The sequence below is a fragment of the Mauremys reevesii genome, linkage group 3 (genome assembly GCF_016161935.1).
Source record: "Mauremys reevesii isolate NIE-2019 linkage group 3, ASM1616193v1, whole genome shotgun sequence".
Taxonomy (NCBI): domain Eukaryota; kingdom Metazoa; phylum Chordata; order Testudines; family Geoemydidae; genus Mauremys; species Mauremys reevesii.
The window spans coordinates 13420417-13447157 of record NC_052625.1 but is presented as its reverse complement, the minus strand read 5'-3'; the positions used below and the strand labels follow the sequence as shown (position 1 = coordinate 13447157).

The 26741-nt window shown below is 39.3% G+C and overlaps 1 protein-coding gene across 7 annotated transcripts in view; it reads right to left on the bottom strand.

Moving 5' to 3' along the window:
• The window catches only part of MACROD2 (mono-ADP ribosylhydrolase 2), a 1304535-nt gene that overhangs the window by 474733 nt on the left and 803061 nt on the right, over positions 1–26741 (bottom strand). For all 7 annotated transcript variants that reach the window (XR_005596087.1, XM_039529899.1, XM_039529898.1 and 4 more), the window contains one exon: positions 16570–16691. Coding sequence is in view for 6 of the 7 variants with exons in the window: in XM_039529899.1 (XP_039385833.1) it covers positions 16570–16691 (122 nt within the window). In the remaining variant the exon portion in view is untranslated. The remainder of the gene's footprint in view (positions 1–16569; positions 16692–26741) is intronic.

Genomic DNA, 26741 nt, shown 5'->3' with positions numbered 1-26741 from the left:
AGATAAATCCTAGTACAACAACAAAACACATTCATCAAACAACATTACAATAGAATGATCTCTAAAAAAGAAGATATATATTCTAAAGTTGATCCAATATTTATCTAATTTGCAATATTCACTTCCACATGTAGGTACCTAAAACTACACAACTTACAGTCACATTTAGGCATCTAAGTATATGGCCAATTTTTCATACTTCTCATTTACTTCCCTGGGATCTGATCAGCAACTGTGAAAATCAGTCCATTTAACTAGATATAAAATACTTGGAATACTGAGGAAATTTTGTTCTCAAGAATTAAGAAATGTATATTTAATCACAGCACAACCTTAACACTGGCCCATTGACTATGTTATTTTATTACGATTATTTTTATTACCTCAATTTTGGTTTCTACACATCTTTCTTTTAAGAAATACTGTTAGTGGGCCAACATCAAATAATATATTTACCAACTCACAGTGGAATTTTTGGTTAAGTATTCATAATTGCTATTTCTTAAGAACATTATTATTTCTGTAATTTAATATGAAAGGTTATGTAGATATGAAAAGTATGTACTTTAATATGAATATTATCAATTTATAAACAAATATTAACTTGGCCACTCTAAAATTTATTTGTCTATGGCCCTACTTGAATCACAGGATGATTGTCAAAAAGTTGCAGCTGAGTTGAGGACAAGTCATAGAAAATTGCAGAAAAGTAGTAATGGACCCTATTATTTGTGGTAATAAAGTCCATTATTACTTCTCCACGATTTTCTGCTGTCAGCCACTCGAGACTGAGACTGGGGGCTATCACTGTCGGCCACTCGGTGCTGACAAAATTGCAGCGGAAGCCTCATATTCTGGAATCTTCAATTTCCACAACATCGCAAGTAAAGTAGGGTCTTAATTATGTTCTTAATTTTTCATTTCCATGCTTTAAAGTGATTGAGTTTTGTAAATAATGTGAAAGCCATTTTGTCAATAAGCAACCTTTCAGCTGGTTGCTCAGAAAGATTTTTGGTTCTAAAATAGTAGATTTGCTTTTTTACATCACCTTTCTTTGATGTGTATGCTTGTATCAGTAGATGAAGACAATTTAAAACATTAAATGACTGGATGGAGAGGTCCCCGATTATTAAATAAAAAGAGTAAGTGGAACTGTCCTCACTAACAGAAGGTGGAAAAGAACTAGCATCCATATTCCAATAGTTAGTTTGCAATTGTTTTGGAATGAATCTGTCAATGACAACTCACTCTCTACAAGTAATCCATCCACAGTACGTTTGTAAAATGATGGAAACTACTAATCAGCAAGAACATCTACGTATAAGTAATACACATTGCTTTGGTTGCCGAAAAGATTCAGTGAAGATAGGTGGTATATAGAATATGGTCTTGTGACAGAGTGTATACATCCCGCATTAGCATGGAAGGGGCGGAAGCTGCTTTGGGCTGGAGTGACCCCACCCTTCCTCACCTGCAAATCATGCCAGGACTGGAGGAAGAGTTAAGAAGAGGGAAGTCCACTCAGATGGGGCAGCCCTGGGAAGGAAACAGACTACTGAGCATCTCCTGACCTAGAGAGAGGACTGACAGCTGGCACAGCCCCTGCCTTTACAGAAGGAGGGTGCAAGAACCCTTGATTTGAAACGGAAAAGAATTGAGGGTTGCATTTGGAATCCAGTGAAATCTGAAGTGAACACTGATACTCCCAGGGCCCTTCTGAAGTAAGAGAGGCCCACATCTTGGAGGGAGCTGCTTACAGAGTTTTTCTTTACCTATCTTTTATTTAACCCCTTTTGCTGACTATAGGCTGTTAGGTGGCATCAGAGAGGGGACGAGACAGTCGAGAGGCCCCCAGCCAGAAGGTGAAGGCAGGCCCACTAGAAAGACAATGGCAGCACCCTGCTGGGGTTAGGGTGGAGTGATTGAATTCATATGCATGCACTCCCCAGGTAGCTGAAAGGGGCTGCCCCACCTTGGGCAGATTCATGATAGGTTCCCATTATTATTATTAATATTAGTACAAGGCACGATGCACATATATAGTGAAGCACTGGAATGAGTTACTTAGGGAGGTGGTGGAATCTCCATCCTTAGAGGTTTTTACGTCCCGGCTTGACAAAGCCCTGGCTGGGATGATTTAGTTGGGGGTTGGTCCTGCTTTGAGCAGGGGGTTGGACTAGATGACCTCCTGAGGTCGCTGCCAACCCTAATCTTCTATGATTCTATGAAGACAGCCCGTCTCAAAGAGCTCACAAGGTGTGTACAAGACAAGAGCCCACCAGTGAACACAACAAATAAATGAGCGGCGCACAAGGTAAGAATTAGATGATTGTACAAGGCAAGAATGAATGTAATGAGAAGTGGTCGCAGCACACCAGCTGCCGGGCCATCGCTAAGCATTTTCAAACCCAGTCAGCTTTTCCTTTCTTCTGTTAACTTCAGTGATGGAGAATCACGCCTTGTGTTCAAATAATAGCAATCTCTTAAACATTTGACTGTTTCTGCCCTTGAAAACTGCCTGTTCCATAAAACAATATCATAATCTACACTAATTTTATCTGCCATTTATAAAATGCTTATCAGCAAGGCATGTATCTTCTATGCATGGATTTAAAAACAACAGTTACACTCTGTGGAGGTAGTCAGCAAAAATCTACTTATGTTTGGAATGTTGTGATGTAAGGTAATTTCAGTAGGTCAAGTGTGAGGAACAAAATCACTTCACAAAGTGTTTAAAGAGGTGCTATTTTTAATCCTTCTAATCTCAAAAATATTCATTAAATTTACTCCAAGACTTTAGAACAAATATTAGTTGGTAATGACATTTAAACCTACAAATATGAAAGCATGTGGGTGTGGCAGATGGGGGAATGCTCTGTAATAATTTATGAATACTGTACATGACCTAGTTATAGAGATATTCACTGTATTTGGTTGAATATTGGGAAATTTATTGTATAACTATATTGGGCTAAATCAACAGAGCGGTTGGTAAACAAACAGGAAGGCTAAACAATGACTCAAGATAATTCATCCTCGGCAAACACTTGGGGACTGTTACAAGACAACGGGAGTGCAATTGGCTGCAAGCAGGCTGTTTTGACCTCCCACATAGCTCACCAACCTGGTTCTGGGCAGCAGGGACCAAGACAAGGGAGAAGGGGGAGAAGACAAAGAACTTCTGGGTGGATACAAGGTGATCCGAGGGAGTGTGTGTATTGGGGAGCTGTTACGGGGAACACTGAAGAGCAAAAACTTTGGGAGCTGGGTCTCAGAATTTCTAAATTTTTCAGCCATTTTGTAGTCACAAAGCAAAAGTATGTGTGCACACATGTGTGCAAGCTGCGTGGGGGCGCCTCCCACTCTTGTCTCCCCCTTATATCTGCTTTCTCTACACACACACAAGCATCTACCATCCCAGATTCCCACTCTCCTCATGCTAGCTGACCTAAATTCTGCCTCTGGCTCTGTGTTTCTGAATAAAGCTCCTATCTCTTTTTAACACCTGGCTGTAGCCCCAAAATGAGGGAGGCAAAATATAGCTCTCCCAAATGTGAAAATGGCCAGGGGTTCCCTCCTTTGATTTTATTTCATACCCTCCCGGGGAGGAGGGGAAGCAGGAGGGTGTCTGCCCCATCCATGATCATGATCTCTTTTGAGGTCACTACAAGCAGATGAGAAATCCCTATCTACAGGATCATTTCCTCTGGTAGCGAGCAAGCAAAAGCATGCTCTCATCCTTCGTGTGAGTTAGCCATTAGACAGAGGTAGAATAGCACACATTTAGCCAGTGTGTCATACAAGAAGTCAGAGCCACTGCTATAGAGGAGAGGAGCCCCAATGTTGCACGTCTTCTAAATTTGCATAAGAGCATCTCCTTTGTTAAGTTTGCAACATGTGTCCCATTATAAACCTGATAATGATGCCCCTCACCTTGTAAGTTGTTTTTTTTTTGTTTGTTTGTTTTTTTTTAACAGGACTAGCTGCCCGTTGGTTCTCTTTCTGATCTCAGAGCACCTCCCTCATATGTCAGTGCTTATGACTTTACCACTTATGATAAAGCATAGGATGGAATCACATACTTCCGCTCTTAGACTGGGCCCCGGGCCCTTGGGTAAGCATGGTGTATCGACCATACTTACCCAAGTTGGCCTAACTGGGTTCAATACTTATGGTTCTTCCACAAATGGTGAATACAGTGACCAGACAGCCTTCTTATACCCATGTTTATTTAATCTGAACAGTAGGAACAAAGCATAACGTAAGAGAAAAAGGATTTTAAAACAACAAAAGGTCTACATGCATGTGTATCTTACCTAATGACGTACCTTCTCCCTGGTCAAATCCTACAAAGACCTAGCTTCTTCGGGCACCCAGCTTACACACGCACACACACACTTTTGATCTGTGACCACAAAAGGGCTGAAAACATTAGAAATTCTGAGATCTAGCTCCCAAAATCCTTTCCTCTTCAATGTTGGGCAAAAGCCAAAATTTCATATGATAACTTTTAATGACCAATGACTCAACTAATAGTTTTATTAATTTTCTCCAAACTCTGAAGAAACCTATCCCTTTACCTTCATGGAAAATTGTAGAATATCAGGTTTGGAAGGGACCTCAGGAGGTCATCTAATCCAACCCCCTACTCAAAGCAGGACCAATTCCAGGACAGATTTTTGCCCCAGATCCCTAAATGGCCTTCTCAAGGACTGAACTCACAATCCTGAGTTTAGCAGGCCTATGCTCAAACCACTGAGCTATCAGGCAGAGATGAGGCCATAACATATTTCCAAGTCAAAGTCATACAGTGGCTAACAGGGGTTTAGAGTAAAAACAGATGCAACCTTAACAGTGACAAGGATACCATCTCCCACAATATAGCTGGAGCCTTCAGAATGAAAGACAAACTACAACATGTAAAATATTATTTATATGTTTGGTTTTTCCCCTGTATCGTGGTACCCTTCTGATAAGGGAAACTTAAATGCTCAAATCCTGATTTTCTAAGAGTCACATTGTTAGATGTGACTTGTCACATTGTGGAAGGCTAAAAAGAGGATTTGGAGGCATGACACGCCAGCAAGCGTAATCCTACATTGACAGAGTTTCTTGTGTGTGAATTACGGGAGATATTTACACTTAAAACAAATCCCCTAAAACAAACAGCTGCCCCTTAATCCAGTGTCTTCCTCTTTTTTTTAATTAACTGAAGTGTCCTGTGGCAGTTTCTTTTCCTTGCCTTGTCTACAACGCTGTAACCATTTCCAATGCACAGCTTATGTTACAAATTGTGGGCCATGTCCAGTCTTAGATCTCAGTGTAGAATTTCTCCCACATAGATTGGAATTCTGTGTGCAGAACAAGGGCAAGATACTACCCATCTCTCATCATGTTTTTCAGTAACAGGAGGAAATGGCACTTGTAAATGAGCAACATCTACAACGTCTAAAAACATCTAGCACATGTTTGATCAAATTAAATGCACAAATTCTTCAACTATAAAACAATCAAGCCAAACAGTTTATCTTCTTTGAGACTCTTATTTGGCTGAACAGCCCAGAGATTCTGGAGAAAATCTCTGTGATTAAATCCCCGTTCTCTAGAATTGACATTCTTTCTGCAGAAACTTTAAATCGTTTTAAAGTTAGATGATTAATAGGAAAGCATGAGAGAATAAAAACAAGACTATTTACTTGTACGTCGGAGGATGTTATTTATTTTTGGCTTTTTTTCCTTCCTCTTCTCCAAAGCTGATCCATTACCAGAGTCTATGAATGTTAGTCGTCTTCTTCTTAGCGTATGCGCAAGAAGTGCTAAGTGGCACGTGACCAGGATTCATCACCGAATTTGGTCCACTGCTTGGATCATTAGCTTTCCTGGCTCGGACTGGGTACTGACAGGGAGTGTGACGTGGACACTGATAATGTTAGTTTAACATAGCCACAAGTGTATACTGATTATTAATATATCCTGCTTTTTTTTTTTACTTTGCTTTTATCATCAGATTACCCTTACTTGTTTTGTGATGATTTTCATATAGGGGCAAACTTTTAACCAGTCATATTGGTGATGTATTTGTTTTTAATTTTCACCATATGTATTCATTTATATTACCTCAGAGAGGAAGGATGGTCCAATGGTTATACCATTAGCTTAGCACTTTGGAGAAGTAGGTTCAAGTCCCTGCTCTGCCACAGACTTACTGTGTGACCTTAGGCAGGTCACCTAATCAGTCTCTTCCTCCCCTGCAAAATGGGAGCAACAGCTCTTCCCTACCTCACAGAGTTGTTGTGAGGATAAACACAGTAATACCTGAGTACTTTGTGATCTTTACATAATATCAGACATAAAAGTACCTAAAGTAAATAGATATTTTTAAAAGGAAAACGCTGAATGGTTTATGGGTTTACAAGCGAATAATAATAATGACCATAATTTCAGCAGCAAAAACCCTTTACTTTTAAAAACTGATCCCTACATAAACATGCTGTCTGCCATAAATTTCTCCAAGTGCATCAAAGTACATTTTCTTGTGAGGGGTCTGTGTTTTCTCCTGACATTCAGGGGAATTTCTGACCTTAAAAATCCCCATAAAGGATATTCAATTATTGCATTGCTCAGGCTGAGATTCCCAGCTTCTGTAATAATCCTAATAAATCCTGTCTGGTTTCAAGTTTCTTGGTGTCTCCAGTCATATGCTAAGACAATACAAAGCTGTAGTTAAACGTTCTGATCTTTAATATTATAGTTGTTTTGGAATTCTTTGAATAGAAATGACTTGCTTTTAATAAATTACAAGGTAGAATTTTGTATTCTAATGAGTAAAATAAAGGAGAGAGATATTTCAAAAGATTGGTGGATTTCAAAACAATGTCTTCTAGTTCCGTGGAGTCTGGAAATTCACACTTTAATATACATTAAATCATGGAGCCTTTGGGGGTTGTTTATATCTGATTCTATTTTCTTTGAAGAACAAGACGGAACATAGCCCAGAATACTGTAGCCTGGATAGAATCTGATGTATAAGTGACAAAATCAGAATCAGCTTTTTAAAAAACGTAGTGGACTATGACACATCTTACTGCTGTGAACTAATAAACACATTTTATTGTGTGAGACTTCGGCTTCATGTGTTGGCCAAGTCTATCAAAAATTTCAAGAGTTCTGAGTACTGTGACTGCACAATATGCAGCAGTTTGCACTTTTTTTTCAAAACAAATAAAACACATGCTTATTGCATTGGCAGGCTAATTCCATTGGCTTTCATAGAAGATGCATGTCCTCAAGGGGGCTGATGCCTCTCATTCCAGGAGGTGTAGGGAGTTCAGAGCATAAGGAGCCGCACAGGAGATGCCCAGAGATGAGAGTGGAAGAGAGATACAGTGAGAGTGAGTAAACATGAAGGGAAGAAGTGTGATCACAGCTTTTCAGTACAATAAGAAAGGAGATGATAAAAGCCAGGATTGGCTGGACAGTGAAGTCCAATAAAAAAAAAAATTGTGGTAGGGACTTGATGTTAGAAAAGAGTAGCACCTTCCACAAATTTGATATCTCATCCACCCAGGATGTCTCCTTAGAAGAGATTTACTGTATTTCTCAAGACGACACTGGAGGCAGTAGGGTCATTGCTGAAGCGGGAAATGCAGTGCAGCAGCTCCTATATAGATATGCTGGCCACCTGTGATACCGCAGGAAGAGAAGATGAGAGTGAGCTTCCCAAGAAAGCCTTTCCTTATTCTCTTCTTGGGTGGGCAACATAGTGCAGCAGAGGGCAGGCAGTGCTTCAGACATACACAGCCACCAAAAAACATCAGGGGTTTGAAGAGGGGAATATGCAATGTGGAAATGGTGAAGCCTCCAATGGAAATTTTCTATTTTATTTTATTTTTCAGGCTGCCGTTTTTCGGCCTCTCTGGGCAGTTATTATTTGTATGCAAATAAGAACTGGATTGGTCTGTGGTTACGAAACATTTTCATGGATATTTTAATTTATTCTGCTATGAACACAGTGAAACCTTGTTATGGGTTGAGTTAAAAATTGTCAGGGAAGTTGATGGATGTGAAAGCAATAACTATCAGGATAGGTTCATCACAAACCCTCCCACGTCAGACAAAAGGGGTATGTGAATCCACCCAGGAGTTTCTGGACTTGGTTGGCAGAGCAGCTTTTTATGAGTATTGTTTTGGGTAAAGTGTGTGGGAAGGAAGGAAGAACAGAGAACAGAAACAGGGACACAGAAGCAAAAGAAGGAACAAAGCCAAGCAGCAGCCTGTGAGCTCAGTGTATGACCCTGGTGAAAGCTAGGAAGAGAATTTTCTGGGGCAGGTGTTGCCTCAAGAGGCTTGGGGCTGTAAGCCAAGAAATTATTCTTTTGTTTCTGGTTCCTCCTATATTCAGAGAAGCAGGACCTCGTACAGTCCTTGTAAACAAACAAGATTACATCAAAGAAAATACAGAATCTACCATCAATTTCCAACCATACCCAAATATCATCATACTCAACACCCTAGCTTGTAAACTTTCTTCGCTTTCCATTTCACCAACTCTTTATGAGCTGTCATGTATAAATAGCTGCTTGGTTCACTAATTGATTAATTATTGCTTTGTCTTTCTTAACAAGACAGTTCCCCAATTATCAAGGCACTACAATCAGTGTTCCTAGGAAAATCCAACCTTTCAAGCAGAGGATTCTCACAGACAGTGCGACCATCACAGTTTGAACTCATCACATACACATAATAGCAGAATTTTTTCTTTAACAAGTCTCCCCAGTTATGCACCCCTTCACTATTGTGGCAAGTGTAACCTTTAATTCAGTGAGGCTACATGCAGGGGTTCAGGGGTCTAGCACGACACACCTCTGTCTTTAGCTCAAGCAATAGAAGCTCATGCTTTATGAGCCCAAGGTCCCAGATTCAGGTCCTGCTACTCATGCCCCACTCCTGGGCACTGGATTACAGAAACATACCCTTAGCCTTATCAAACAGATGACTCTTACAGCTTGCCTGGATGGTCACCAATTAGGGGCTATTTTGGAACAAGTGGAAGAAGAAGTCCCAGAGACAGAGCTCTCACAGAGGATGCCTGGCCAGCTGCCCCCTCTCATATATAATGAGGAAGATCCAGTTCAAGTGCCCTGCAGACTGTAGCTGTGGCAGTAGGGCACAGAGACAGAGTAGGGCCTTAGAGGTTATAACCTATACCTTAAACTCCACCTGGAGACCAACACGTAGCCAGCCAATGCAGATCCCAGAGCACTGGTTTCATGAGCTCACAATGAGATACTTCACTTAATAAATGAGCCATCTTCAGTCTCCAAGGGTATGTCTACACTGCAGTATTAGCTGAGGGTTCCAATTCAGGCTCAAGCCTAACCCGGATTCAAGCTCAAACCTGGATAATATTTGAGAGGAGGAAAAATGTTCCCGAGGTTATAAAAAGCCCTACACATCTGCAGAAGTAAATAGCCTGGCAATGTACGCTCAGTCAGAATATCTGTCACATGTTAGATAAATTACTTGGAGAAACAAAGTAATGAGTTGGAGGCTATGGTCCTTAGAAAGTTTCTTTCAAACAAGTTGTATGATTGATTGACATGAACTTGTGTCCAAACGCCAGGATGTAGAATAAAGCCAGCCTTTAGGACTCTGACGACTTGTGGCTGACTGCTATGGCAACGCTCAGCAGGAAATATGTGTAAGAAAATAAGATTCACTTGACTATTCCTTAAAATGTAAATCTACACCAGGAAGAAACAAGATAGTCAAATGTAATATTGAAAAATCATTTGCTACAGCAATTCCTGGTGTTGCCACTATTTTAAGGACCTGTCAACATTTCCATTAAAAACCCAGTTTTCATATGGTTTATAATTAAGAAGAGGGGAAAGTGAGATTACTGTGGACTCAGAATTGATATTAAAAGTTTCAGCCTAGCACCGCAAAGGAAGATTCAGTCATGGGTGTGGCTCATCATCTCTCTCTGCTCAAGCAAAGAATTGAGCCTAACTACCTCACTCATTCACACTACACTCTGTCAGGTATTGTGGTTACAGAACATACTCTTCAAGGTATGCAAACATATACACAGGATAAGCACATAAACAAAGGATATTTTCTAACTTTACTTACAAAATCAGGCAACAGATGACCAGGGATGGCACATGCACATTTCTGAGTAATAAGATACTACAAAATATTGTATACATTTCTTCAGACTTTTTTTGTGCTGTTCAGAACAGTATCAGATTATGTTTCATTAGAAATCAGGTTAGATGATCATGAATAGAATACATACAAATCATATTTATCAATGACAAACATTTGCAAAATGGTGTGGGCAGCTAGTCCCTTTAGGTCAATTGATTTGCATACTTAGGGGTAAAGAACATTTAAATAATTAAATATAAAGGAATATTTCATTTTAAAAAAAATAAGCCATGTGTACATAAACTAGCAATATGAACTGTGTACGTAATAAACAATATGCTTAGTTAACATCTCCTCTGTATATAGTTTGAATGTTTGAATATATGCTATTTTGCTTTTTTCTTTGGAAACTCTGCTTTTGTTCCTCAATATGAGGGAAACTGACTAGCACTAAATAAACCAAAAGGACACTAACACTTATAATCAATACAGAAAAGAAATCCAGTCCATTCATGTTCAGGAACCAACACAAACACTTCCCAAGCTGCCCAGAGATTTGATTTTTAGTTGAAGATTTTCTATATTTTGTGATTTTAAACCATATCCTTTGAGTTCTTTTACTGCAGTTTTTGGTGGTGTAGACGGGCTGACTCACCCCTGCGGCACCTCCTGCTGGTGACTCTGGGAATTAGCTCTGTTCCAGCACTGGAGCGCCCTCTGCTGGCTGGTGATCCACCTGTCCTCAGGCCCCCGTGTCCCTCCCTGGACCTGGTACCCTTTTACATGGGGGTGCTGCCCCCTGGCAGTAACCCCTTTTCTCTCAGGACTTCCCCTTCTCAGGGAACCCCCACCCTCTATCCCCACCTTGCCTCAGTGTATGGCTACTGCCAGTCATTGTCTAGCCCCACGTCCTGGGGCAGACTGCAGTATCAGCCTACTCATCACTGGCAAGGAGGGTTTGGACCTGCTGCCTTGGCCTACCCCTGGGTTGCCCCCTGCAACCCCCAGTACCTGTTAGCTCAATGCTAGGCCACAGCCTGGGGCTTTCCAGGCTGGAGCTCCCCAGCCTTTCCCCAGCCCTGCTTCAGTCAGGTATCCAGTCTCACGCTCCCTGCAGCTAGGTCCTTCTCTCTCTGAAGGCAGAGAGAGACTGACCTTGTTTCTGGCTTCCCTGGCCTTTTATAGGGGCCAGCTGTGGCTCAGTTTGGGGCGTGGCCCCAGCTGCAGCCACTTCCCCAATCAGCCCAGCCGAAAGGCTGTCTTCTCAAGCCTTGGCCCCTTCCCAGGGCTGTTTTTAACCCCTTCAGGGCCGGAGCAGGGGTTCACCCTGCTACAGGTGGCTATAGAGACAACCATTTAGGTAACACTCAAACCCACATTCTTTGTGGATTCCCTTTAGATCCCACACACCGGCTGTAATTCTCCCTTGAGTTAGAGATCAGAGTGTGTGATCTCAAGGAACCTTCTTTGCTGTTGCTTTACGAGTTACCTCTGTCTTTAAGATGCTATGCTGAGAATTTCATTGCTGAATAAAAACCTGAGAAATGGTTGTTTGTTTGAGCTGAGTTATTTTCCTGCAGACAACATTTTCATTTTTGTAAAGATCATGGAAGAGGCCTCCGCCTTGTGGTTGAAAAATCAATAATAACTTTACTTTTTGTTTTCATTATGAATTTAAGATAATCCCTTTGTTTCATTTCCAAGCCACACTAATTCAGCAGCCCTTTTTTATTTTCTGTGAAGTTTTGAAAGTGTCTGTTTAACTACCTCTCAGGCTTTAACTGACACTTAAGTTTGAGAGCATGTCAACCACAAGTAGGGCTGCGTGCAGTATATGGTGAGGAAATCCTTGATGTACAAGACGGTTACTCACACCTAGTAAGTAACTGTTCTTGAGATGTGTTGCTCCCTATCCATCCTTCGCTATTCGGTGGGTGGGGAAGGGAGGGGGTCTGGAATGGATAGGGATACACACATCTCAAGAACACAGTTACTACAGGTGAGTAGTAACCTTTCTTCTTTCGAAGTGATTGCCCTATGCATTCCATTTAGGTGATTAAGAAGTTTCAGTCTGTCAACATGGTTTCAAAACACCCTCCACCCATTCTCAAATTCAAACAGAACTAGTGCCCTCTGGCAATGTTAATACACTTCTACTAAATAATTTCAAAAGTATGTTAAATGCAATGGACCAAATTAATCCCTAGAGTAAGCAGCTGCAACGCCCACTAATTTGCCTAATATGCCAGGAATTAATTTGGCCTATAATGCTGTCTATTAGGAAAATATAGATATTTGAAATGGAAGAGACCTAATTAAGATATTTTGTCCATTTCCTATTTTAATATTTAGGAGATTGATTTCATAGGATAATTTATAACATCATTCAGAATTTGTTTTTTATGTTTAACAAATTGTCTTTGCTCACTTTTATATATTTACTCTTAAAAAAAAAAACTCTTTGGATCACCCTAAATAATTCCTCTTCCACCTTGCTGTTTACACCCTGTTTACTTATTGATAGTTAACAAATCCTTCTTATAACTCTCCTCTACCATAATGCCTATAAAATTGTTGACATTGGTTGGGCAGCTCGTGAGTTGGGACTATTGCTTATCGTGTTAATCAGCGCCATCTCGTTGTTTCCTTGTGTTCCCCTTGGCGAGTTTTTTTGCATCCATTTGTTGTATCACGTCTTAGACTTAGATTGTAAGATCTTTGAGATAAATTTCAATTCTTTGTCATGTGTTTGCACAGTGTCTAGGCAAAATGAGGCCCTGATCTATAACTGAAGCCTTAGGCACCGGTGCAATACAAATAAATACCACCACCAAACTGTCATTTTACCATATTCACAGTTGGATTTTTCATCTTTTTCTCATAAATCAATACCTTCAAATTCTTAACCACTGCCTGTTGCTTTTCTGCAGGATGTTTTTTGATACTGAGCTGTCCAGAATCTATGCATCATTCTCATCAGTGCATTATAAATAGACTTGGAAGGTTTTTGTTTGTAGATGTCAATTTCATCATATACTCTGAACAATAGAAATTTACAGACAGGCGAAGTAAGAAAAATGCTACTTGAGAACCTAGAGTTTGATTTAAGGATGTTTACTTTGTATATTTTGACTTGTGATGTTGACAGTTTGTGTTTTAACTGTTATAAAGCTGTAACTTTTTTAATGTTAGCATCCGTCATTAAAAAAACTGTTTGCCCTCCCATTATTTCCCACAATTCAGAAAATGTCAATTGATAAAAATATGCTTAAAATAAACATTGATATTTTCCATCAAGATTCTAAAAAATAAAAATTGAATTGTGCCAAGCCTACTTATAAACAGAGCCTATCACTACTCTGTTATGTGATGCTTCTCTATGAGCAGCATAACAATTAATTGGCTTTTTTATGCAGCAAGGGAGGAAAGTATTATATGTTAATGAAAGTCCATATCCAATTTGAGGGTCATTATCTAAGTCCTTTTTGCTATTATCTCTCTGTTTGACTAAGTATTTGTGAACTGGATTATTTTCTCCAGATGTGATAGCTTGGACATTTTCTATGTTCAATGACATTTTAGTTCCAGGCTATGGTTCTGATCCGTCTTCCATTAAAGCCAAGGCTAAAACAGCCATTGACCACATGGGAGTTGGATCAGGCATTAACCTGTAGCTTCTCTAGATCTATTTGCATTATATCTCTGTCCCTGACTAATGTTTCCAACACCTTCTAATTTATTATCATCAGAAAATTTAATTGAGCTGTTTACCCATTCTTCAAAAATCATTAATAAAGATGTTAAATTAAACTGTGCTTACTACTGCACCCTGAGTCACCTCAATGCATTTCTCCCTCCCACTTGATAAATTGCCATGTATCATTATTCTTCATGGATGGTGCTTCAGCCAATTTCAAAACCAATGTTCAAGACACTGTTCACAACCACACCACCAATAGCAATATTTGTTCAAGTAAGATTTTCAGAGCTAATTTCTAGGATTGCCAGCTTTTCCTTTTAAATGGTAAGTAATACATTCATTTTATTTTCCCAATCTTCTGGTGCCTTCCAGCTTCTCACTGGTGGTCCAATGTATTCATTAGCTAATTCCTTTAATATGCCCGGACTCCCTATCATTTCGACTGCTTATTTGTATGTAACCATATTTCCAAGTATTCCTTTATTAGCTTTTAGTCCACAGCCGATTGAACGTTTTTGTTACTTCCCAATTGCCTTTATCATTTTTATTAAAGAACAATTTTACAGAGCAGCTCAGTCATTTCAAACAAGCTGATTTCCTCTCCTTCCTCATTTGTGAATGCATCACCTTTTTCTCCTCTCTCTTCTCCCAACTCCACATATATCTGTGACCGTCCTAATTCCCCTCATCCCTTTAATTACCATTAGCATTCTGTTCAGATTGTATATGATTGTTGCCCTTCCTTTTTCAGCTGCAAGTTTTAACAATCTGAAGTTCTTTTTGTTTGCTTCCCCCCCTTTCCTCTACATCTATTTGAGTGTTTTTTACCTTCAGATTTCCAAGCTGTGTCTTGTGAAGTCCCTTTGGCTATTTCTTACTCCTTCTGTGGTCTGCTGCTATTTAATTACTGAATTATATATTTGGTTGCTCCAGACTTCTTCCATTCAGTTGATGTAACTGCCATAGGTTTCCTGAAGTCAATGGACCTGTGACCCTTTACACTGGCTCAGGATTTTCCCCATGGATTTTAATACTTCTACCATACTTACTAAGCTTCTTAATGCCTGTAAGCATGATAGGGATCTCAGATGTCCCCACATCTATTTGCACTGCTGTGTTCTGGGAGTCCAGTATTTAGTCCATTTAACTCAAGTAGTTTATAATTATTACTAGAACAGGGAAAAACTGTGGAATAGTCATTGCGGTCACAAAAAGAGAGAATTTCATTTTGTGTTGATCCAACTTGAAATTTTTTCCAACTTTTTGATTAGCAGAAAATGTTGAAAAAATTGGTTTTAGATCAACCTGAAAAGAATTTTTGGAAATTTCCAGCCAACAGAAATATTTACTATTCATCTAGTGCTAGTGTACCGACTAGGGTGACCAGATAGGAAGTGTGAAAAATCAGGACAGGGGGTAGGGGGTAATAGGACCCTATATAAGAAAAAGACCCAAAAATCAGGACTGTCCCTATAAAATCAGAACATCTGGTCACCCTAGTACCGACAGACCCCAGTCGTCCGCTGTCGGGATCAAACCTGGAATCTACTGCATGAGCTAAACCTGGAATCTACTGCATGAGCTAAAAGCCATATGGCTCTTAGTTAAATGAGTCTGCTCTACAGCCTTAGCTACCTCTAAGTGGTCTCAGTGCCACTAGATGGGACAGAACACCAGTCCCAGGAGGTGTGGGTTACACTAGTTAATAGCACTGCACTTCCTTATTGTGCCCACATGCACAATCAGTTCCTTGTGATAAGATGTCAATCCAGGATGGCTTCTCCTTCAGTCATATTCTTTGCTTTCTAAACACAAGGCTATCCTCTGTATAACTCAATAGTATCATTATTATTCAGAGATATTTACCTGACTAATATAATTGGTTGGTACATTTTCCAAGTAAAGCTTGCACAGTTGTGCATATATATTTGCACATCTCATGCATGTGCATACTTTATGTATGCACATAAATGTAGTCTATGCACACTTAGCTATTGAAGACTGTTACTAGCGCACACAAATGCCTGAGTATGCAAACTCATCAAACATATGCAAATATGATAGGCACATCCAAATATATGCATGTAAATGCACCCTTCTAACTTTGAAAATCTGGCCCTTTGAAATTCAAAGGATGAGATGTATTTCTTAAAATCAAGAAACCATACATACTTATTAAATGAAACATAATAAAACAATTCTTTTACAGATCACAAATTATAAATTTATGCTGATGGATTCTGGTGGAGTGGTGTAATAAATTATGTTATTTGACCATCTCTTTTCATCTCTATTTTTAAGGAAAATTTTAATTTACAGAATAAGTCACTAGACCACAATCATCTCCCCCTCAATAATTACTGAGGTTATATTCTGAAGCGTCAACTATTTGACCAACGGCCTCCTGCTAAGTTTTTTAGGAGGATCATAACATGTAAAATTAACCATTGGAGCAGTTCTCTTCCTGCCAGTTCTTAGTGGAACAGTAATGTGTTAGATATAACTGCTTTACCAGCCCAGCTTTTGTGTCACCCCCAGGTTGTCCTGATTCCCTTCTCTTCCAGTCATGCTGAATTAACAACTCTCAATTTCTTGTTCTTGAATACCACATATGACATGCATGATCTTAAAGTTTTTTTATTATTCCTATAATTATGCTAAAACCTGAGGAAAAAGACACAACATAAAGAAATAATACATCTTTATGAAGTACTTACAATTGATCTGATATTGTTTTCTTTTGCCAGTTTCAGGGATGATTTATAACAACTTGCCAGGTCTTCTTTATGAGTATCACTGATATGGCCTCTTGCTATTGGTCCCACAGTATGAATGACATCTGCAAAAAAAATGAAAAATATATATATTCACTTTACTCCTAATATGGGTAATGATTGGGAAAGGGGCTAATTTCTGGAGAAGGGTCTAGAAATCGCAACTGCATTAAAAAGAAAAAGAAAAAAACAACAACAGGGTAGTCTGGCAAATATCTTCGATACCTGTATACAAATTCAGGGAGTCTGGGGAACAAGCAGGATGAACTGGGAGTCATGCTATATGATGAAAATTATGACTGAATTGGCATCACAGCAACTTGGTGGGACAACTGCCATGATTGGAGTCCCAGCATTGAGGGATATCACATGTTCCAAAAGGATAGCTATGGGAAAACCAGAGGTGTTGTGCTTTACATTACATGTTCCGAGGTCCAACGGGAACGGAGTGACAGACGTACTGAGACTCTGGATGAGGATAATAAGTGAAAAGAATAGTAGCGATGTTATGATGGGGGTCTATTATAGACCTCCAAATCAGGAAGAGGAAGTGAATGAGTCATTCTATATACAAGCAGGTAACAAGATTAGTTAACACACATGAGCTAGTATTAATAGTGGATTTTAACTTCCCTGATATCTGTTAGAACACTATTGCAGCAAAACATAATACATCCTGCAAATTCTTAGCATGCATAGGGAACGGATTTGTGATTCAGAAAGTTGAGGAAACATCTAGCAGGTCATCCATTTTGGATCTGTTTTTGATCAATGAGGATGATTAGTTGCAAAAGTGAAGGTGGTCGGGAACTTGGGAGGAAGTGATCATGATCAGATTGAATTCAAGATCCTATGAAAAAGAGGACATGAGAACAGCAAAACAAGGACACTGGACTTCAGAAAGGTGGATCTCAACTGAGTCAGAGAAATAGTAGGCAAGGTCCCATGGAAAGACCAGTTAGGAAGGAAAGGAGTCGAAGGGGACTGGAAGTTCTTAAAAGATGTAATACTAGAGACTCAACATCAAGCTATTGCAATGCAGAGTACAGATAAGAAGAGCCGCGGGAGGCTAATGTGGCTGCCCAAAGAGCTTTTTAGATCTCTAAAAACCCAAAAGGGATATATACAGGAAATGGAAGGAGCGGCATGTCACCAAGGAAGTATACATTGGAATAGCACGAGCATGTAGGGAACAAAATCAGGAAAGCCAAGGCAAAGAATGAGTTACAGCTGGCAAAAAATGATAGAGACAACAGGAAGGGGTTCTTCAAATATGTCAGACAAAAAAGAAAGATCAACAATGGTGTGAGTCCGTTGCTCAATGAAGGTGGTGAGCTGGTAATGGAAAACGATAGAAGAGCAGAGCTACTCAATCCCTACTTTGCTTCAGTCATCTCACAAAAAATAACGTGTGACCAGATGACTAGCAAAGTTACCATAGACAATAAAGGGGAAGGGATGAAGATCGGGAGAAGTAAATAACACATCAGAGATCTTCTGACCAATTTGAATGAATTCAATTCAGTGGGACCAGATGCTATTCACCCGAGGGTACTGAAGGAATTAGCCACCTGCAATAATATTTACAAACTCATGGATGACAGGAGAGATCCCGGAAGACTGGAGAAGGGCTAACGTAGTGCCCATCTTCAAAAAAGGGAGAAAATGTGGAACTGGGGAACTACAGACCAGTCAGCCTGTCTTCAATATCTGAGATGCTACTAGAGCAATGTATAAAACATTCAATTTGTGAGTACCTGGATGATGAAGGGGTCATCACGATCAGCCAACATGGATTGACCAAGAAGTTCCAGTCATGTCAAACCAGTTTGATTTCCTTTTTTGACAGAGTAACAGATTTGGTGGATAGGGGAAATGAGGTGGACATAATATACCTGGGCTTCAGCAAGTCTTTTGACACATTCCCACATAACATTATATTAAGTAAGATGGAGAAATGTGGGCTCAACACAACTACCATGAAGTGGATACATAACTGGTTAAACAATCACAAACAAAGAGTAACTTTTAATGGATTGGAGGGAGGTCTCAATTGGGGTTCCTCAGGGATCTGTTCTGGGTCCAGTGTTTAACATCTTTACTAATTACCTGAATGTAGGTATAGCGAGCAGACTGATCAAGTCTGCAGATGACACAAAGCTGGGAGTGGCGGTTGCAAATACTCTGGAGGATAGAGCTAAAATTTAGTGCTCTTGATAGATTGGAGAACAGGGCTATAGACAACAAAATGAAATTCAGCAAAGACAAATTTAAGATGCTACACTTAGGGAAGAAAAACCAAATACACAAATACAGCATAGAGGAAAACTGGCTTGGCAGTAGTACTGCTGAGAAGGATCTGGGAGTTGTGGTGGATCACAACCTCAACTTGAATCAGCGATGCGATGCTGTTGCAAAAAAAGCAAATGCGATTTTAGGTTGCATTAACAGAGGTATAACATGTAAGTCACAGATGCTTGTTAGGCCTCAGCTAGTGTACTGTGTCCAATTTTGGTCACCAATGTATAGAAAAGATGTAAAGAAACTGGAAAGGATCCAGAGGTGAGTGACAAAGATGATCAAAGGGATGGAATGCAAGCCATGAGAGCAAAGGCTGAAGGAACTGGGTATGTTAGTTTCAAAAAGAGGTGATTAAGAGAGGATATGATAGCAGTCTTCAGATACTTGAAAGGCGGACATAAAAAAGATGGAGAAAAGTTGTTCTCTCTTGCCACAGAGGGCAGGACAAGGGGCAATGGGTTCAAACTACAGCACAGCAGACTTAGATTAAAACTCGGGAAAAACTTCCTAACTGTAAGAACAGTAGGACAATGGAACAGACGCCTCAGGAGGTTGTGGAAGCTTCTTTACTGATTCTTGGCAGGGAGTTAGGCTAGATGACCCTTGCAGTCCCTTCTAACTCTATGATTCTATGATTATTAATGGCCTCATAATTCTGTACCACTATTGCAACATTACAAGGTATCACCTGCAGTTATTGTACCTGGACACAAAGATTTAAACAATAATGCAAGAAATGCACATAAGTGGTATCCATGAGACAATATCTTTGTAGGAGATTAAAAATGTAACTTTACAGTTTTCAGTTAAAGTAGTCATACATTTGAGTTAAAGCAAAAATGAGAAAAAATGTACTGAACTGTATATTATTTCTGTTACAAGCTGCTTACTACTTGCACCGTAAATAAAATGGCTCCACAAATACTGTAATCTGTAGTTGAGAGTTTTTGTAAATGTTGTAGAACAATTTTTAACAATCATTGCCATTCTTTAGAATCCCAACAATGGGGAGAAAATTTAAAATTCAAGTTTTACCATCAAGACCATTGACAGGTAGAATGTGATGTGTCATTCTTTTTCATTAAATCTCTGGGATCTTTTCTTAAGGACCATTTAAAAAAATAAGCACATTCCTCTAAACTTTATTGACCTATGAAAGTGTTAATTACCAAGGGATTAGCAGACATTTCACTTAAGGAAGATTCAATCAAAACACTATGCAATTTAAAAAACAACAACTAATTTTGTCTAAAGAAATAATACATATAGAGAGAGTAGAGCCACTGACTGCAGTAGATAAGATGCTTCTGAATTCACTGACATAGTAACCAGGTCCTACATTATCAGATATAAAGTTCTTAAACCAGGGGGCTCTCTGAAAAAAAATGAAGTAAAATTACTTAGAAATCTATAAACTAAAATGTATCATTAAAAATATTTCTAAATGTTGTTTAAAAGTTGCATATAGTGAGCATGTTTACTTTTCAAATCCCATTTCTACATGTAGTAACAACACCAGGATGAGTAAAGATGACAGGTAGCTACATCCTTTTTTGTGTGTTGTGGATACTCCCCCACAATCTACCATCACAGCAGTAATCAGGGATGACCCTCTCTCTTGTACATCGTCCTGCACTATACCTTGACCTCCTTGCCATATCATGCTGTTTACAGTAATCAGACAGTTCTCATCTCACACAGCAGCTAGTCACACCAGTCAAGTAATACCTCTACACCACACATGAATGGCTTCCATGCATTTCCAAGTGTTTGCATCCTTAAAATTTCTGGACCAAGTTGTGGCTGCTGTGGAAATCATAGCATCTATATGGTTGCCAAAATCCCCCTTCTTGCAGTAATACGAGTACATTGGAGGACATGTCAAATCAAAGGCAAATTGATGTAATACATATAAATACACTTGATCTTCTCAAGTTCCACCAACATCAGTTGACGTCTACAAAGGAACGTAGAGATAGCCAGACTGTATCAGACCTGAAGTCCGTCTCAGCTAGCATCCTGTCTTCAAAACTGGCTAGCAACAGATGTCTCAGAGGAAGATGCAAGAATGTCACAGTAGACATATGTGGGATAATTTACTCCTGGGAAGGTCTCATCCTAACCCATAATAGAGACTGGCTTAAATGCTGAAGCATGAGACTTTTTATCCCCTTCCAAAACTTTGTTTGCATTAACTGTTATAACTGTATATTCTTGTTATCCATATAAACACTCAATCTCTCTTTGAATTTTTCCATCTTTCTCTTGTTCATATATCCTCCAACACAGTTTTGCATTTGCAGAATTTTTACGACTTTCCATCTTTCATTGCCTAACTTCAACCTACAAAAGAGAATTTTCTGAGGTGGCCACCATCCCACTCTGCTTCTGGCACCGAGAGGCAGAATCACAGGCTCTTCGAACTTCACAAAACTTGCCTGGTTTGAACTGAATTTCGCTTCTAGCATTTTTTTGGTTGATGAATGCACACATTGAAGAGAACCCAAATGAATATAAATACAGCAGAATGATAGCTGATAGGAAAATTCATGAATCCAGTATGAATCAAACTTGGAAGGATTTATAAAACTTGCCTTCCTAACTACTATAAATACACAATAAGAAGCACACGAAAAGGCAACTACCATTCTTCTCCTTTTAATCACAGTAATGTCTCCTAGTTATAGCAACAAGATCGGACAGACTGGATAATTTCTGTTGACTGTCACAGCTGCTATATAGTAACTACAGCAGTGCCCTTCTAAATTGTTTTTAAAAACTGAAATGTGACGCAGGCATTTAGTATTTGTCAGATGACAAGTGGGATGACAACTGGTGATCCAAACAGGTAAGATGGTTTTATCCTTGAGTTCACAGAAACATTATATTTAGTGTGCACTTTAGACAATATAATAAACAGAACTGTTACTACCTAACTAAAAGAAATAACATAGCTGGTTCATAATTTGCCTGTGCTGGAAGCAACAGGCTTGTGTCAGTATTTCCATTAGGAAACCTTTCTTTATAAAATATTACTATAACAACTTTAAGTTATAAATAAATAAATAAATAAAGTTTCTATGTTTTTGTGTTCAATTTTAACAATGTTAAAGAAAAAAGAAAAGGCACTTCTGGTCATTTTCTCAATATTTGTTTCTTGCAAGAGGCAAGCCTCAAGAACAGAATGGATGGAAGTTATAGATCAGTAAAACTGCTCTCCTGCAAGGCCATTGCACATTTACAGATACTAGAATCGGAGGATACCATCAGACATATTTAACTCATAACAATAAAACAAGCAAGAGGCAAACAAAATGAACATGAAACAAACATAAAGGAAAATAGAAAAGCTGTGTAAGAGAAGAGAACTGATCATAAAATGATTCCCTCCAAGTCTTTTTTAATACTGATCCAATATGTATTTGGAGGTACAGCTTCCCAAAAGCTGAAACTCAAATGGGAAAATGAGATACAATTATAATTTATTGATAAACCACAGGATGAGGTTTTGGACTAAAGCCCAAATCCTGAGTTAGTTACTGTGTTCCTTCTTCCCAATTGGAAGAATTTCTACTTTTGTTTTTCTGGTTAATTATATACTTGATCCTTTTAATCCCTATGTTGTAAAATGCAAATCCTAAGAACATCCAAAATATGGGGCTAAACCAAGTTAATGTTTTTCTTGGAACCTTTGAATTTGCACTTCTTGACTTCTTGTGATTTTTCACTGTGCATCGTTAACATCACATTAACATATCCCTAGGCACTTAATGTAAATAGGTTCCCTTAAATGTGATTAAATAGTTCTTGTATGTTAATTTATAGAAACCAGGAACAGGTGGTCCTATTGACTAATGCAATGACCTGTCATGTCTGTCAATGCGATTCTAAATTGGTGTTAAGCTGTAAGAAAATGACTTTTGTTGTTTAATTGCTTATTGCTCTGGTGAATTGCTATTCCAAGCACATCATTATCACAAACACATGACACAGCAGGACTTTATTAGCGGCATAATAATAATGTCTCAATATGTTGTATGGTCAGCAGATGAACAGGGAGTTGAAGATTTTATTGCTACACTTTGCCAATAACATTAATACATACATGCATACATTGTCTGTGCATACACTATCTCATTATATATTAGGGTCTGGCACAAAGGCTAAATCCTCCATGAACATGCTGATGCAGGCAATCAAAAAAAGAACGCATGAGGTTAAGGGCCGATAGGCCCAGACTGGATTATTTTATTTATATACATCCAGGAAGAGTTTCTTGCTTCAACCCTCAAGTGTTGCTTCGGGTCAGGATGTTTCACTCTGTTTTCATATGCCTCTGGTTGCCTTGTGAGAACAGAATCCCAGACCCCTCCCAAACATAATTCTGCAGTGGGTATCTTGACCATGGCCCCATTAGTTTGGTTAGTCACAATTCCATCCCTGACAAAAATACTGAAATACAACTAAGGGAAAAAATCACAAAAGTTCTGAAAAATAACGGCATATGGGGAACAATAAGTAGCTAGGTTTATACAGCTCAAGTCTTGCCAACAAACATGGCTATTTTTGTTTTGAAAGAAAAGTAAATAAGGAAACGTTATTTACTCCTCATAACACAAGAACTAGGGGTCACCAAATGCAATTAATAGGCAGCCGGTTTAAAACAAAAAAAAAGGAACTATTTTTTCACACAACACACAGTCAACCTGTGGAACTCTTTGCCAGAGGATGTTGTGAAGGCCAAGACTATAACAGGGTTCAAAAAAGAACTAGATACGTTCATGGAGGATAGGTCCATCAATGGAAATTAGCCAGGATGGACAGGAATGGTGTCCCTAGCCCAGGGCCAGCTCTACAGTTTTCGCCGCCCCAAGCAGCGCGCCGAATTGCCGCCCGGGGGGCGGGGGCAGTCTGTGTGCCCTTAGGGCGGCAGGCGCGTTTCCGCGGCGGCGGCAATTCGGCGGCAGCTTCTATGTTTAGCTGAAGCCGCCTTGGACAGCTAAATATAGAAGCTGCCGCCGAATTGCCGCCGCCGCGGAAACGCGCCTGCCGCCCTAAGGGCACACAGACTGCCCCCCCCCACCGCCCGCGGCGGCAATTCGGCGTGCAACTTGGGGGCAAAACAAGGGGGACTACCGCCCCTTGCAGAATGCCGCCCCAAGCACCAGCTTGGAATGCTGGTGCCTGGAGCCGGCCCTGCCCTAGCCTCTGTTTGCCAGAAGCTAGGAATGGGTGACAGGGCATTGATCATTTGATGATTACCTGTTCTGTTCATTCCCTCTGGGGCACCTAGCAATGACCACTATCGGAAGACAGGACATTGGGCTAGATGGACCTTTGGTCCGACCCAGTATGGCCGTTCTTATATTCTTATGAAAGCATTACAAAATTGGTGGCTAAAGACAAAATGGTAGATATACTCAGATTTTGTTTTTTTTAAGTATTTGATACAGTATTTGTTACATGAGAGTTTGCTTTCCAGATTAATTGAAGTTAGCATGGATAGGAACACAGCCAAAGGGACTGAATACCAGCTTCAGGAACATAAACAAAGGGTAATGATAAATGGCAAAGTATTGAGCTGAGAGGTGTTTATCACAGTACTTCAGGGATCTGCACTAGGTCTGTTCTCATTTAGTATGTTCAGTAATGCTCTGGAAGAGTAAATGAAACATATTTGTGAAAATAGGAGAGGATATTAAATTGGGTAAAATTGCAACACTAGTGAAAACAGAGAGGACTAGTACGAAAGGACCTATAGAGATTAGAAACATGGGCAGTAAACATAAAAATGCGGGCTAATACGTTTGGGGGAAAATAATCTGAAACACAGTTATTTAATGGGAGAAAGAAACATGGAGAACAGTAAGGTTTTAATGCTCTACCTGCCTACAGCCTGAGTAATTTGGACTCCATGTGCCTAGAATGTGGAGGAGTTGGGGAGGTAACATTTAACTCTGGATGACAGGGCTGTGGGCAGCACTCCTTACCTTTCCCCCATGGCCACAGCCCATCATTGCAAGATGCATGGGGGTACAGGTGCTACTGTATTAGTGTAAAGGTGGATCTCTGAGCTTTTCTCTGGCCTGCCCCTGGCTAACCTAAAGTGGCCTTCCATGGTAGCCTATGCAGGGCCAGCCTGGAGACCCCTTCCACAGGGAGGAAGAGCAGAGAAGGATGAAAAACAACTTTCACTTGCTAATTGAAAACTATGTGATTGTGATCCAAAATGAATATGGAAGGCACGGATGTGATTTACAAATATTCCTTTCTTGGTCTTTGCAAAGTGTAAAGTTAGCCTGCAAAAATATTAGCTTAATGAATTTTCAAGCAAATGGAAAAGTTCAAATAAGTTTCTCTCATTCTCTCTTTTTCAGAAGTGAGTGCACCACATTCAGACTGTTAATGAACAAGTCTAGAATCAATTACACATTTCTTTCATTTATCCCATTTGCGTATTCATATCCATAATCAGTCCATCTAGCCAACTACATAATGAAGCAGTGCCCTGTCAATCACAGATCAAACTCTAAGTATTTTCAAGAGGAAACTAATGTATTGTGTTTAGCTGAATATTTAAAAAATATGATACCAAGACAAAGCATTAAGGTCTCTAATTTGTAAATCTTATCAGTCGATCTACACAATAAGCACTGCCATATTAGTCCTGAAAAAGGGATATCTAAAGTTCAATTGATGGGAAATAGAATTACCCCCAGATATCTTACATAATGAATGTTGCCATGTCTACCATGTAGACTAATGCTTTGACATCCAAATGTGCTTGGCTTGTTCATACTCTATTTCAAGCTACACATAATTGTACATAAAATGTGCATTTTTAATCTGCAGACATGTTAAATTAAGGTAAACTGTTTATCATCCCCTAAAACCACTGTCTAATTTCAGTTATTTAATGATACATTTCTTTAGAAGTAAAATTGATTACTTCACTTTTTTTAATACAGCGAGCCATCTTTTTTTTTTTTAAGATTGCACTGTGCTAATGCGGAGTGCACAGGATTAAAAAAAATCCAGTTCACAATAGTTTTAAAGTATTCATTTGCTTATGTACATTATATCATTTCACCTTCCTGATCTGAATGTCATTAAATACTATGTACTCTGTGTACCTACTTTATATGCAGACGCAAAACAAAAATTAGCATTTTTTGGCAGATAAAGAGAGACAGCATGAGGTTTCTAGGCTTGAATTAATGAGCACTGCTCAGTTTAAGGTTCAACCCTTTTATAGCATACTTTATTACTAATATCACTGTTTTGGACATTTCAGACAATATGTTTCATGCTTCATTACATTCAAAAGACGTGATATTTTAAAGCCCTATTCATAAAAAAATTATTGGAGCCATTTTCAGACAAATGTCATATTTGGCATATAAAAAAGTAAAGAATGTGCTTGTCATGTCATAAATGATTAATCAGTTTTCTCCTTTATGTATTGTGTGTACATTTTAAGTATGATACCGGAGCGAGAACTACAAAGCAATATTCCCTATTGGGAAGGTAGGGAAATTTACAGAGTCTGGGAGATCCCACAGGGAAATCAAGGAAACCTGTACTCAATAAATGGTTTCCAGAAGAGAAGGAACTCTCAGAATCCATGGGAAGCTGTAAAAAAACACAAAGCTTGTTCTCAGTAATTGCCACTAACTCCAAGGGGTGCACAGGCAGCCTGAAAATGCAGTGATGCAAGTAAAAAACATGGCATTTCTGGCACTCGTGCTGGTCATAAAATATAAGGCCCAGAATATGAGCTCAGATACAACAGTGCTATTCCATTCAAATCTAAG